The sequence below is a fragment of the Rhinatrema bivittatum genome, chromosome 6, assembly GCF_901001135.1.
Source record: "Rhinatrema bivittatum chromosome 6, aRhiBiv1.1, whole genome shotgun sequence".
NCBI classification, from domain to species: Eukaryota; Metazoa; Chordata; class Amphibia; order Gymnophiona; family Rhinatrematidae; genus Rhinatrema; species Rhinatrema bivittatum.
This window is the reverse complement of record NC_042620.1, coordinates 151,305,956-151,319,039: the sequence shown is the minus strand read 5'-3', so window position 1 is coordinate 151,319,039 and position 13,084 is coordinate 151,305,956. Positions and strand designations below refer to the sequence as shown.

The following is a 13,084-nucleotide window of genomic DNA, read 5'->3' as shown; positions in this document are numbered from 1 at the left end:
ATCCCTTTTATACAGGTTGTTATTAATTGTCAGAAATTAGCATGGAATATGTTTTAGCTCTGCCAAGTGATTTCCACCCCACTTTCTCCAGCAGGTGCTCTCAAACCAATACTGGCATAGGTGTGCTGTCTTCAAAAATGATAAGAAAAGTCTCCAAATAAGACTTGTTTACAACTCTTTACTAAGATGTTTATGAATTACATTCTAGTGGAATAGCATAGAATAAAAGAAAAATGTGGTACAGGCCAACTCCCATGATTTTTCATGGAAGGAAAAGACATGTTTTTTCTCCCATCAGAAGAAATGGAAGCTATACAGGCAAAAGTGAGATTGGTTGGATTTACTCCTGCTCTAAACAGGAGACAACATACTTGGGATAGAGACCTCAGAGAAATGAATACAAGCCATGTATCTAGGTGGGTGAATAACCTTTTAGGGAGAAAAGTGGAGATAGAAAAAAGACTGATAATAGAAAGTATAGGTGAGCTCTCCCTCCTACACATTCTGAGTATCTTTAATCAGGCCATTCCAAATAACTTTTAAGTGTTTCAAAACACACTGAATAGTGGCTGAACAGTCATGAATACTTCAGCCACTATTCACTTCCTGAATGCCCAAACCACCAGGGATGATCAACCCTTTCAGGAATATACATCAGGATAAAGAATTCAGAAAAGAATTTTGTTCTTTCTCATATGTTGATATGTGGATATTCTTACAAGCATTCCCGGACTCCAAATGATTTAACACCTCAACGTCATCCCGCAACTCCATCCACTATCGTTAGCCTTTTTTGAATTAATAACCTGTCCTTTCTCTTCCTTCTTCGCCAAGTTCTAGTCACCCTGTTAAATGTAACTGCCTTTTTCCGCACCATCGTTATAGTTAATGTTTTACTATGCACCCCTGTTTTATGTGAACCAGCATGATGTGACTGCGGTCTCGAATGCCGGTATATAAAAATCCGAAATAAATAAATAAATAAATATGTTGTACAGTTTCAAGAAGGTATATTAATAGGAAATTAAGCCATCAGACATGTATATTAGACTCATGTATCAAACTATGACTATAAAGTGTTTAGTTATGAAAAAGAATAAGAATAATACCTGAAACCAGTCAATAGTGCAGCAGTTAACAAGCGCTGGAAACTTTCGCAGACGGTTACGGAACGCATCTCCAATTGGACTCATGGCCAGTACCACATGAAGCTGGTTACGACAGCGATCAATAAACATGTTGAAAAGTGCCAAAGGACTGCCATCTGTTTGTTTAGATCTATCACGTTGACGGTCTAGCACACGCATTTTTTCACAAATTTCTTGCTTTTCATCTGCTGCAAAGAGGTTTGGCACCTCTCCTGCATTGAGTAAGTTGTTAATATCTTCTAAAAAAGACTCTTTTTTAATCTGAGTGTCAGTGAATAAGAATACTCCTTGTATCTCACCCTCTGTAGATTTCCTAAAAATTAGTTTTAAGTCTTCACGCCACTCAGCATTACCATAGCTTTTGGAAATTTCAACCTGGAACAATTTATAATCAGCCATATGAGATGCTAACCGGGTAAGACTCTGGCGACCACTTCCTCCAACACCAACCAGTAGTGCATGACTGCGAGGCTGCTTCAGAATTCGTGAAATTCTGCAAACATGTTCTATAGCAAATCTGAACAAAACAAGGCTCATAGGTTTTTTACTAATGTTATTGAATTCTTCCAGATGTGATTCCACAACTAATCTCAGTTTGTCTACATCAAAAATCTCCTTGTAGGAAGTATTCTCCCTTTTGGGATCATGAAAATCACAAAACATCAAACTTCGTAGGTCATCCTCTTCCACTTTGCCATCTTCATCAAAGTCCAAGTGCTTGAATAGATTGTGAAAGTTTTCATGCATATGGCTTTTCAGCACTTGTTCAATATATCCAATAAGCCAAGCTCGGTCTGAGTTATCCACCAGGCGATCATAATATACTCTAAGAACCTAAATAATAAATAAAAATATTTGTAATGGCATTGTATATTCAAAACTCTTATGATGTTATGATGCTATGTTTACTCATAACATACCTGTATGAACTTAGCAGTACGATCAATGATAGAACTTATATTACACAAGGTTATACAATAATAAATGAATCAGAGTAAATAATCTATATAAATAAAAATGTTAAATAGTTTGGAGAAAATCACTAATCTCAGAAACCACTGAACCGATTGCTTTCAAATTTGGACACAACCTTCATTTCGCATACAGGAAGGTTCTTCTGTACTTACATTACAGATATGTCACACCTGTGACAGGTAAAATAGGTTTAAAAAAATTTCGAGAAAACAGCGACATCTGCTGGACGTAAGCGCCATCTGTTACACCTTACACTAACACACGCTACACTAATTTCAATTTCACATACTCCCATCCCTCACACATCACATTCACACACAGCCATCACATTCACACACCCATCCCAGACACATCCATCCCCCACATCACATTCACACACACCCATCCCTCACACATCACATTCACACGCACCCATCCCTCACAAATCACATTCACATGCACACATCCCCCACACATTACATTCACACACACCCATCCCTCACACATCACATTCACATGCACACATCCCCCACACATCACATTCACACACACCCATCCCCCACACATCACATTCACAGACACCCATCCCCCACACATCACATTCACACACACCCATCCCTCACACATCACATTATAAATAAATTCACATACCCCTATCCCCCATACATCACATTATAAATAAATTCACATACTCCCATCCCCCATACATCACATTATAAATAAATTCACATACTCCCATCCCCCCACATCACATCCACAGACACCCATCCCCCACACATCACATTATAAATAAATTCACATACCCCCATCCCCCACATATCACATTCACACACACCCATCCCCCACACATCACATTCACAGACAACCATCCCCCACACATCACATCTTCTATCTTCTATATAAATAAAAATGTTAAATAGTTTGGACAAAATCGCTAATCTCAGAAACCACTGAACAGATTGCTTTCAAATTTGGACACAACCTTCATTTCACATACAGTAAGGTTCTTCTGTACTTACATTACAGATATGTCACACCTGTGACAGGTAAAATAGGTTTAAAAATTTTTTCAAGAAAACAGCAACATCTGCTGGACGTATTTATTTATTTATTTAACACTTTTTTATACCGACCTTCATAGTAAAACCATATCGGATCGGTTTACAAAGAACAAGGGAATAACTAAGACAATAACTGAGGAAAATAACAATAGAGATGAATAAGGCAAAGTTACAATTAACAAGGCGTAAAAAAACTTGGGAGCTTATCGCTGGAAGAAAGAACAGATAGGAAAAAAAAAAAACAACATGTAGGAAGTGATTGCAACATGGTACAGATGTACCATGTTGATTACAACATGTAACAGATGGCGTAAGCGCCATCTGTTACACCTTACACTAACACACGCTACACTAATCATTTCGCCAGTCCAGGTCCACGTTTCACTTCCATTTTAACACATTTGTGCACTTTTTTCACCGGAAGATAACTATTTCCTTTACAGATAAAATACACCCACCACCCTCCTCACGCCCCCCACACACATGCCAAATTGATTTCTTTCCCACAGCCTCCCAACACACACAAAACCACCCTCCTCACACCCCCCACACACATGCCAAATTTATTTACTTCCCAGGCCCTCACAACACACACAAAACCTGACAGAAGTCCGGGAGGCTCCAGCGGGGGGCCAGGACCGGTCCGGGACACATCTTCTGCACTACGGCCGTCGGCTGCCAGCACTCAACATGGCGCCGACGGCCCTTTCCCTTACTATGCCACTCGGGGACACAAATGGTGGCAGTAGCCCATGTGACATAGTAAGGGCGAGGGCCCCTCGGCGCCATTTTCAGGACTGGCAGCCGGCGAAACTTTTGCCCTTACTATGTCAGAGGACCTACCGCTGCCATTGCTTCACCCCACTGACATAGTAAGGGCAAAGGACTGTTGGAACCCGTTTCAGTGCTCGCAGCCAATGGACCAACGCCAATACATCGCTTCAGGACCGCTCCTGAACGCCCGCTCCACCGACAGACATTTTTATCAGGTCTCGGGGGGTCTGGAGGGTGCGGGGTGGTAATGAATTTATTGCGAACATCTTGGGGAGGGGTCACGAGGGGGGCAGGTTTCATTCATTCAGCAACTCTGGGGGGGGGGCAGGGGGAGGGCTACTGTTTTTCGCAGGGCTGGGGGAGGGGGGCAGGAGAGTGTGGGGTGGTTAGTTTAAGAGAACATTTCTCATACGGTTGTTTTTTGGGGGAAGGGGGAGGTTCACCCACAAATACATACTCTAAACTTGCATGATCTCGGGAACGCACCAAAATAGCCCTCCCCAGACCACAAAACAAATTTGGAAGTGCAAATTTGGTTAGGCACTCCCCTATTTGGCTACATAACACGCACAGATGCCCAGGGACAGACCTCATGTAGCACCAACAATTTTAATTTCCCAGGTCTTGGGAGGGGGCAGGAGGGTGGGGGTTATTATTATTAGATATAAAGGGTTGTGATTGGGGTTATTTTTTTGGGGGGTGGGGGGTTCCCACAGAAATAGAAAGACAAAGGTTTTCTGATCTGAAGGGTAGGCAGTAGGCGGGGGGAGGTGACAGTGAGGGGAGGGAGAATGAGGGGGGAGGTGAGTGTCAGGGAGGGAGAATGAGGGGAGAGGTGAGTGTGAGGGGAAAGAGTTGGAGTGGGGACAGGGGAGGGAAGGGGGGGGGTGTGAGTGACCAAGGGGGAGGAGGATGAGTGACTGAGGTAAATGAGCAAGGGGAAGGGGGAGGGAGGGTAAAGAACCTGACTCTGCCACTGCAACGCGTGGCCGGGTACCTCTAGTATAAAATAAAAAATATGTTATTCCATTAAAAAGGAATCACTTTGAATATTTTTATTTCTTTTGTTTTTAATTGTCAGCATGAAAAAAGAAGTGAGATTGCTCCTGTATATGTCCCTGGTTACTGAGTGTGTACAATTCTGGAGACTGTACCTTCAAAAGGATATAAACCAGTTGAAGTCAATCCAGATGGTGGTTAGTAAAATGGTCAGGAATCTTCATTCTGAAGCATACGGGAAGAAACTTAAAGATCTAAACATGTATATCATAGAGGAAAGATGTGATGGGGAGAGGCAGGAGGCAGGCCTCTTTCAATGGAAATAAGGATCTGGAGAGAAGGGTCATGAGATAAGGGTGTAAGGGGGTAGACTTGGGAATAATCTTAGGAATTATTTCTTTAGAGAGAGAGTGATAGATGCATGGAACAGCCTCCCTGTAGAAGTGGTGGAGACAAGGACCATATCTGAATTCAAGGAAGCATGGGATAAGCTCAGAGAATCTCTGAGGGAAAGCTAGGAATTGTAAAGCTGAGTAGTTGGTATGGACTAGATAGGCAGTATGATCTTTTTCTGCCATCACATTTCTGTTTATTTCTGTACTTTTTTGTATATATAATGTATACACTGGATAACAGTTGGGAATTGAGAGCCACAGAATTTTGTAACTAAAATGTAAAACTTTATTTTTGTTTAGACTGTACACATGCAAATATATACCTTTGTTTTCAGTTTTTATTTTATTTTTCCTGGGAATTTATCAGTATGTATTATAATGAACAAAAAAAGAAGAAAGTGGAATAAAGTCTTTTTTTCCCACTGTTAACAAGCACAATCCGTATCCTCATTGGAATATTTGTTTAGTATTTGCTATTCTTCTTTCCAGGAATAAAATATTATTAATAATTTTCTTGGCATGGATTACATTACTACAATTCAAAACATCAATTTTATTATCATTATTGAAGCATCATTGTCCATGTGTCCTACATTAAAAGTGGGACTTGTTTTTTAAAAATCTTCAGTATATTTTGTTACATGGAATGCCATATTTCTAATATTTTTCAGTATGTGAATCATCACAATTGGCTTAGGAGTTGATGCTTGCAAGTATTAATTGTAAGTAAAGATTTGCCTTGTTTGTGTAGCCCCTGCCCTGAACTGGTCCCAGGAGCTTAAGGGGTGGGTCATAATCTAACGCAAGGCCCATGATCTGCCGAGGGATTCCACACAATGGGGAAAAGTTCTTCTTTTCAAGGCCCTTAGGGCTTTTCCTCTCTGAGGCTCTTCTGTTCATCAGCCAATCAAGGTAAAAATCACCATTTTGCACACCAAAACTGTTCAAAATAAAAGTCTTTACTGGTACTGATGACAGGATCAAAAACAGTCCAAATAATGATACTCCTGTCCAAATAGCAATGTCCAAAAAGTACAAAAGCAAAATCTCAATATCTATCCACCGTATTCTGCTATACTCACAAGGGCATACTAAATAGGGCAGAAACCCTCCACCTTTGGGTTGCCCCATGTTATTTTTCTGTAAAGCAGCTTTCCTTATGACTCTCTCATCTGTTGTGATAAGTTGACATTGATTCCATGGCACAGATGGTTTTGCAATCAGATGCATCATATATCACAAGCCATTCATGAATTTTGATACCAGAAGATGAATGGAGATTGGATTTTCATCCACCTAATGGTGCCTCAGCGTTTGTGTCCAAAATGTTTGGACACAAACGCTGAGGCGCCATTTTTTGAATGTGAAGGGAGAGGTAGTTTTTCTGCTCGGGTAAGTGTTCTGCATTTTCATCAGTGCGGTTGTTTGAATACGGATGTAAGTTTTTCCTTGTTGCTTGTGAGTGTGTAACCATTTGTATTTTTAATTTTGATTTTAAGGGTTGAAGAACATTTGCTTGACAATTAAATCTTATTTTGATCTCCTGAAGAAGATTGCTTCGCAATCAAAACATGTCGGGACAGCTTTAAATGGGACAGCTTTAAACGAGATGACGGTGTTTCACACTGCATGAGCCCTTTGGGCCGTATCAAATTAAGCGCTAAGTATATGTTTCTTTGACGTTTGGGTATTAGATATCAGGTATTTTAGAATTGGGGTAGTTTACAATGTGGGAAATTTAATATTTTTTGAATTTGGGTTTTGAGATTTTCTAGTGGTGCATTATCACAGTTTTTGATATCAATTAAAACTTTATAAAACATTTTTTCTGTAAAAATTTGGTATAACTTTACAGCAAGATGACAGTAAATGATTACAAATAACTTATTGCTTCATTGACCAATTACGGCTTGCGGCCCATTGAGTGGCGAGAGGCTGCAGAGAGACATCTTGAGGCAATCATTGATGATATTGTCATCTGCTGTTATACAAGTTATTTGAGATTATTTTTGGCATATTTCATATATATTGGATTTATATCCTTTTTCCTCTTCTTGTCTTTATTGAAAATTGACAAATGTGGGCCATCCTTACCATAACATCTTGATTTGCTCCATACACGGCCACAACCTCCATTGTATACAAAGCCATATTCTTTACATCAGGTTTTGAGTCAGACATTCACATTCTCTGTATGGCATACTTGTTCTCCCTCTCCTCATCAGGTCTCAATGCATTTGTCAGTCAAGGTAGTGCCATTGCAGCTTTCCACCATTAGGTGGATGAAAATCCAATCTCCATTCATCTTCTGGTATCAAAATTCATGAATGGCTTGTGATATATGATGCTTTGTTAACTCAAGAAGAGGGTCATCTGTGTCATCTGAGCCTTCCTTCCCTCAGCTTGACTGCATGGTGTTGAACACTCAATAGTCTCTTCATTGTCACTATCTAAGGAGGCTGAGGATATTGTAATTTTGCCAGAAAGCCATCTAACAGAAGAGTGCACAGCTTTAAATGGAAGCATTTCTCATCTTGGTGTCCATCAGGCTCCTAGAAACTGTTTGTCTGTACTCCTAAAAATCTGCATCAGTACTTAAACATAGAAACAAATGGTCCATCCAGTCTGCCCAGCAAGCTTATGGTAGTATCTGTTGCGCCATGTAGGTTACCTTCATGATTATCAGTTTCCCAGACTGCAAAGGTCAGGGTCTTCGATGGTTGCTGTTTGAATCTAATTCCCCATTTTGCCTTGCTGTTGAAGCAGAGGGCAATGTTGGAGTTGCTTCAAAGTGTCAGGCTTATTGGTTAAGGGTAGTAAGTGCTGCATCAGCAAATTACCCTCATATTTATTTGTTTCCCCAGACCATAAAGGTTGGGGCCTTCGTTGGTTGCTCTTCAAATCCAAATCTACTTTTCCCCCTGCCATTGCAGCAGAGAGCAATGATGGAATTGCCTCAAGAGTATGAAGGCTTATTGGTTAAGGTTAGTAACCGCTGCCTCAGCAAGTTACACCCATACATTTTTTTCTTCACTTCCATCCTCTAGCCTTTAGGGATCCACAGTGTTTATCCCATGCCCCTTTGAATTCTTTCACAGTTTTCTTCTTCACCACTTCCTCCAGAAGGGCATTCCAGGCATCCATCACCCTCTCCGTGAAGAAATATTTCCTGACGTTGAATCTGAGTTGTCCTCCCTGGAGTTTCATTTTGTGGCCCCTAGTTCTACAGATTTCTTTTCAATGGAAAAGGTTTGTCGAATGTGCATCACTAAAACCTTTCAAGTATCTGAAGGTCTGTTTCATATCTCCCCTGCACCTCCTCTCCTCCAGGGTATACATATTCATATCATTCAGCCTCTCCTTATAGGTCTTCTCAAGCAGACCCCACACCATTTTGGTCACTCTTCTCTGGACCGCTCCATCCTTTCTTTGTCCCTCTTGAGATATGGACTCCAGAACTGAACACAGTACTCAAAGGGAGGCCTCACCAAGGACTTGTACAAGGGCATTATGACCTCCTTTTTCTTACTGGTTATTTCACTTTTTATGCAGCCCAGAATTCTTCTGGCTTTATCTATTGCCTTGTCACATTGCTTCACCATCTTCAGATCTCCAGACTCTATTACCCCAAGATCCCTCTCTTGGACCATGCACATCAATTTTTCACCCCCTATCACATACAGCTCTTTTGGATTACCGTACCCCAGATGCATGACTCTGCACTTCTTGGCATTGAATCCTTTCTGCCAAATCTTTGACCATTCTTCCAGCTTTCTTAAATTCCTTTTCATTCTGTCTATTCCTTCAGGCATGTACACTCTATTGCAGATCTTATTATCAACTGCAAATAGACATATTTTACCTTCTATCCTTTCCACAATATCGCTCACAAAGATAGTGAACATAACTGGTCCCAAAACCGAACCCTGTGGCACTCCAGTTAACATGGTTTTCTCTTCAGAGTAGGTTCCATTTACCATTATACTCTGTCTCCTATAAGTCAACCAGTTTATAATCCACACCACCACCTTGGCACTCACTTCCAAGCTTCTCATTTTATTCACAAGTCTTCTGTGTGGGATCATATCAAAAGCTTTGCTGAAATCCAAGTAGATCGCATCAAGTACGCTTCCTCAATCCAGTTCTCTAGTCACCCAATCAAAAAAAATCAATCAAATTTGTCTGATAGGACCTTCCCCTGGTGAATCCATGCTGTCTTGGGTCCAGCAACCCACCAGATTATAGATAGTTCACTATCCTTTCCTTCAGTGGAGTCTCCATTAATTTTCCCACCACTGAGGTGAGGCTAACCAGTTTGTAGTTCCCAGCCTCCTCTCTGCTACCACTCTTGTGAATCAGGACCACCACTGCTCTTCTCCAATCTCACAGCACCACTCCTGTTTTCAGGGATCTGTTGAACAAGATCCTTCAGCAGACCCTCCGGCACATCTCTGACCTCTCTCAGTATCCTGGGGTGTATCTCTGCTGACCCCATATCCTTGTTCACTTTCAGTTTGCATAGCTGCTCCCATACATTCTCTTCTATAAATGTAGTTTCATCTACTCCGTGCCCATCTGTGGTCTTATTAACTAGCAACAGTCCTTCTCTAGGATCTTCTTTAGTGAATATCAAACTGAAGTATTTGTTTAATAGTTCTACCATTTCTTTGTGACTCTCTATACATTTCTCCTTGTCTCCTTTCAATTTCACTTTACCACTTATGACCTCTCTTCTTTCACTGATATATCTGAAAAAGTTTTGTCTCCTTGCTTTACCTCTTTGGCCATTCTTTCTTCTACTTTAAGAACATAGGATTGTATTTTTAAACAATGTCCAAGCCTGTTGAACGCTTTTAACCTTTACAGCTGCACCTTTCAGTTTTTTCTATTTTCCTCATTTTATCAAAGTTTCCCTTTTTAAAATTTAGTGTTAGAGCTGCAGATTTACTTATTGTCCCCCTTCCAGTTATTAGTTTAAATTTGATCATGTTATGATCACTGTTGCCAAGTGGCCCCACCACCGTTACTTCTCTCACCAAATCTTGCTTACACCTTATTTCTTTCTTTGTCTTCCTCAGTTTTGACAGACATTCTTCTATGTGTTCCTTTTTTTGGGATCCTTTATACTTCTTGAACACTATTCTTTTTGCCTTTATTTTTTCAGCCACCTCCTTAGAGAACAAGACCGGTTTCTTTTTCCTATTACTCTTGTTTCTTTTTCTAATATATAGATTTTTTGCCTTTGTAATAGCTCTTTTTAACTTGGCCCACTGCTCTTCCACCTCACCCATTTTCTCCCAGTCTTCCAGTTCTTCCTCCAGGTATGTCCCCATTTTGACAAAGTCCGTATTTTTGAAATTCAAAACTTGGGTCCTTTGTGTGACTTTTCTTTGTCCTATTTGCAAAATTGAACCACATATTCTGAGGATCACTGGTGCTCAGGAGAGCCCCTACTCGAACATTAGAGACATTACCACCATTAATGAGCACCAGATCGAGTATTACGCTCTGTCTCATGAGTTCCATTACCATTTGTTTGAGAAGAGCCCCTTAAAAGGCATCCACTATCTCTCTACGTCTCACACATTCCAGAGAAGGGATACTCCAATCCACATCTAGCTGATTAAAATCTCCAATGAGCAACACTTCACTCTTCTTTCCCACTTTTTGGATATCTTCAATGAGTTCTCTGTCCAGTTCTTCTGTTTGAGTTGGTGGCCTATAGATCACACCAGTAAAAATGGAAGTACCATCTTCTTTTTTTTTGGATGGTCCATAATGCTTCTTCTCTACCCCACATCCCTTGCAATTCAGTTGCTTGTATATTGTTTACATAGAAACATAGAAATGACGGCAGAAGAAGACCAAACGGCCCATCCAGTCTGCCCAGCAAGCTTCACACATTTTTTCTCTCATACTTATCTGTTTCTTTTAGCTCTTGGTTCCATTTCCCTTCCTCCCCCACCATTAATGTAGAGAGCAGTGATGGAGCTGCATCCAAGTGAAATATCTAGCTTGATTAGTTAGGGGTAATAGGGGTAGTAACCGCCGCAATAAGCAAGCTACACCCATGCTTATTTGTTTTAACCCAGACTATGTTATACAGCCCTTATTGGTTGTTTTTCTTCTCCCCTGCCGTTGAAGCAGAGAGCTATGCTGGATATGCGTGAAGTATCAGGTTTTTTTTTATCTTTTCTCCCCTGCCGTTGAAGCAGAGAGCTATGCTGGATATGCATCGAAAGTGAAGTATCAGGCACATTTGGTTTGGGGTAGTAACCGCCGTAACAAGCCAGCTACTCCCCGCTTTGTGAGTGTGAATCCTTTTTTCTTCTCCCCTGCCGTTGAAGCTATGCTGGATATGCGTGAAGTATCAGTTTTTCTTTTCCCCTGCCGTTGAAGCAGAGAGCTATGCTGGATATGCGTGAAGTATCAGTTTTTCTTCTCCCCTGCCGTTGGAGCAGAGAGCTATGCTGGATGTGCATCGAAAGTGAAGTATCAGGCACATTTGGTTTGGGGTAGTAACCGCCGTAACAAGCCAGCTACTCCCGGCTTTGTGAGTGCAAATCCTTTTTTCCCACATTTCCTCTTGCTGTTGAAGCTTAGAGTGATGTTGGAGTCACAGTAACCATGTGTATGTTTATTGAATAAGGGTATTGTGTCCAGGCAGTAGCCATCATTCTGGCGAGTTACCCACTCTTGATCCAGGAAAGAAAAGCTGCTTGGAGAAAAGTACTGCAACTGTGAGCTCACTCCAAAATTTTCTTAAATTTTGGCAAAGGATCAAGAACCTATGCCCTCTTATTTGTTCACTTAGTCATAGTTTAGAACAGAATTCTCTTTCCTTGAAGGCGATGCAAGAAAACTCTTAATGCATGCCGAATGGCTCATAACTCCAAGAGGTTGAATAGGAACAGGCATTCTGCTGAAAACCAAATCTTCTGAATTTGGAAGAAGCCTGGATGAGGTCGAATTTGGGATCCTACCTCCCAGACCTGGATCTAGCCACCAAAGAAAGGATGATTTCATCTCTGGGTTACTAATATGGACTATGACAAGGGCTGACATAGCTGATCCAGCCAAGATCAAAGCCTCATCAGAGAACTCTCCTGTTGAGGCATATCATGGGAATCACATACATACATACATACATTTTTTACATAAAGAGCTACTCCTCCCCCTTTTTGTCCTCTCTGTCCTTTCTTAGCAAGTTATAGCTCGGAATGGCCGTATCCTAATCATGAAAATAAGTGAAGCAGCTCTCCGTAACAACAACAGTATCCAAGTTCGCCTCCATCATTAGTGCCTGCAGGTCTAGGATTTTGTTGCCCAGATTACGAGCATTTGTAGTCACAGTTTTTCAGCTGCTCTTCACATTCACCTTTTCTGCTTTTTTGAACTGATTGATTTTGTTACTTCCCCTTCTCTATTTCTGTTTTGCCTGGGGGTCACATGCCAAATTCACTGGCCACCTCCTGCCACCCCCGCTCCCTAGTTTAAATGCCTGATATTATATGAGCTGGATTTTTAATTTATCCTCTTTCCTGCCATTGACAAATGTAGAATAATCAACAATAAAGAAGCAAAAACCCTCTCCAATTAATATTCAATAAAAACAAGAAGAGGAAAAAGGATATAAATCCAATATATCAAATATGCCAAAAATAATCTCAAATAACTTGTATAACAGCAGATGACAATATCATCAATGATTGCCTCAAGATGTCTCTCTGCAGCCTCTCGCCACTCAAATGGT

General features: G+C 40.9%; 1 protein-coding gene across 1 annotated transcript in view; it reads right to left on the bottom strand.

The window, feature by feature from the left end:
* Window positions 1–13,084, bottom strand: part of DNAH7 (dynein axonemal heavy chain 7) — a 724,465-nt gene that overhangs the window by 292,949 nt on the left and 418,432 nt on the right. Inside the window, 1 exon segment of the mRNA XM_029606081.1 lies at window positions 1,110–1,982. Coding sequence (XP_029461941.1) covers window positions 1,110–1,982 — 873 coding nt within the window.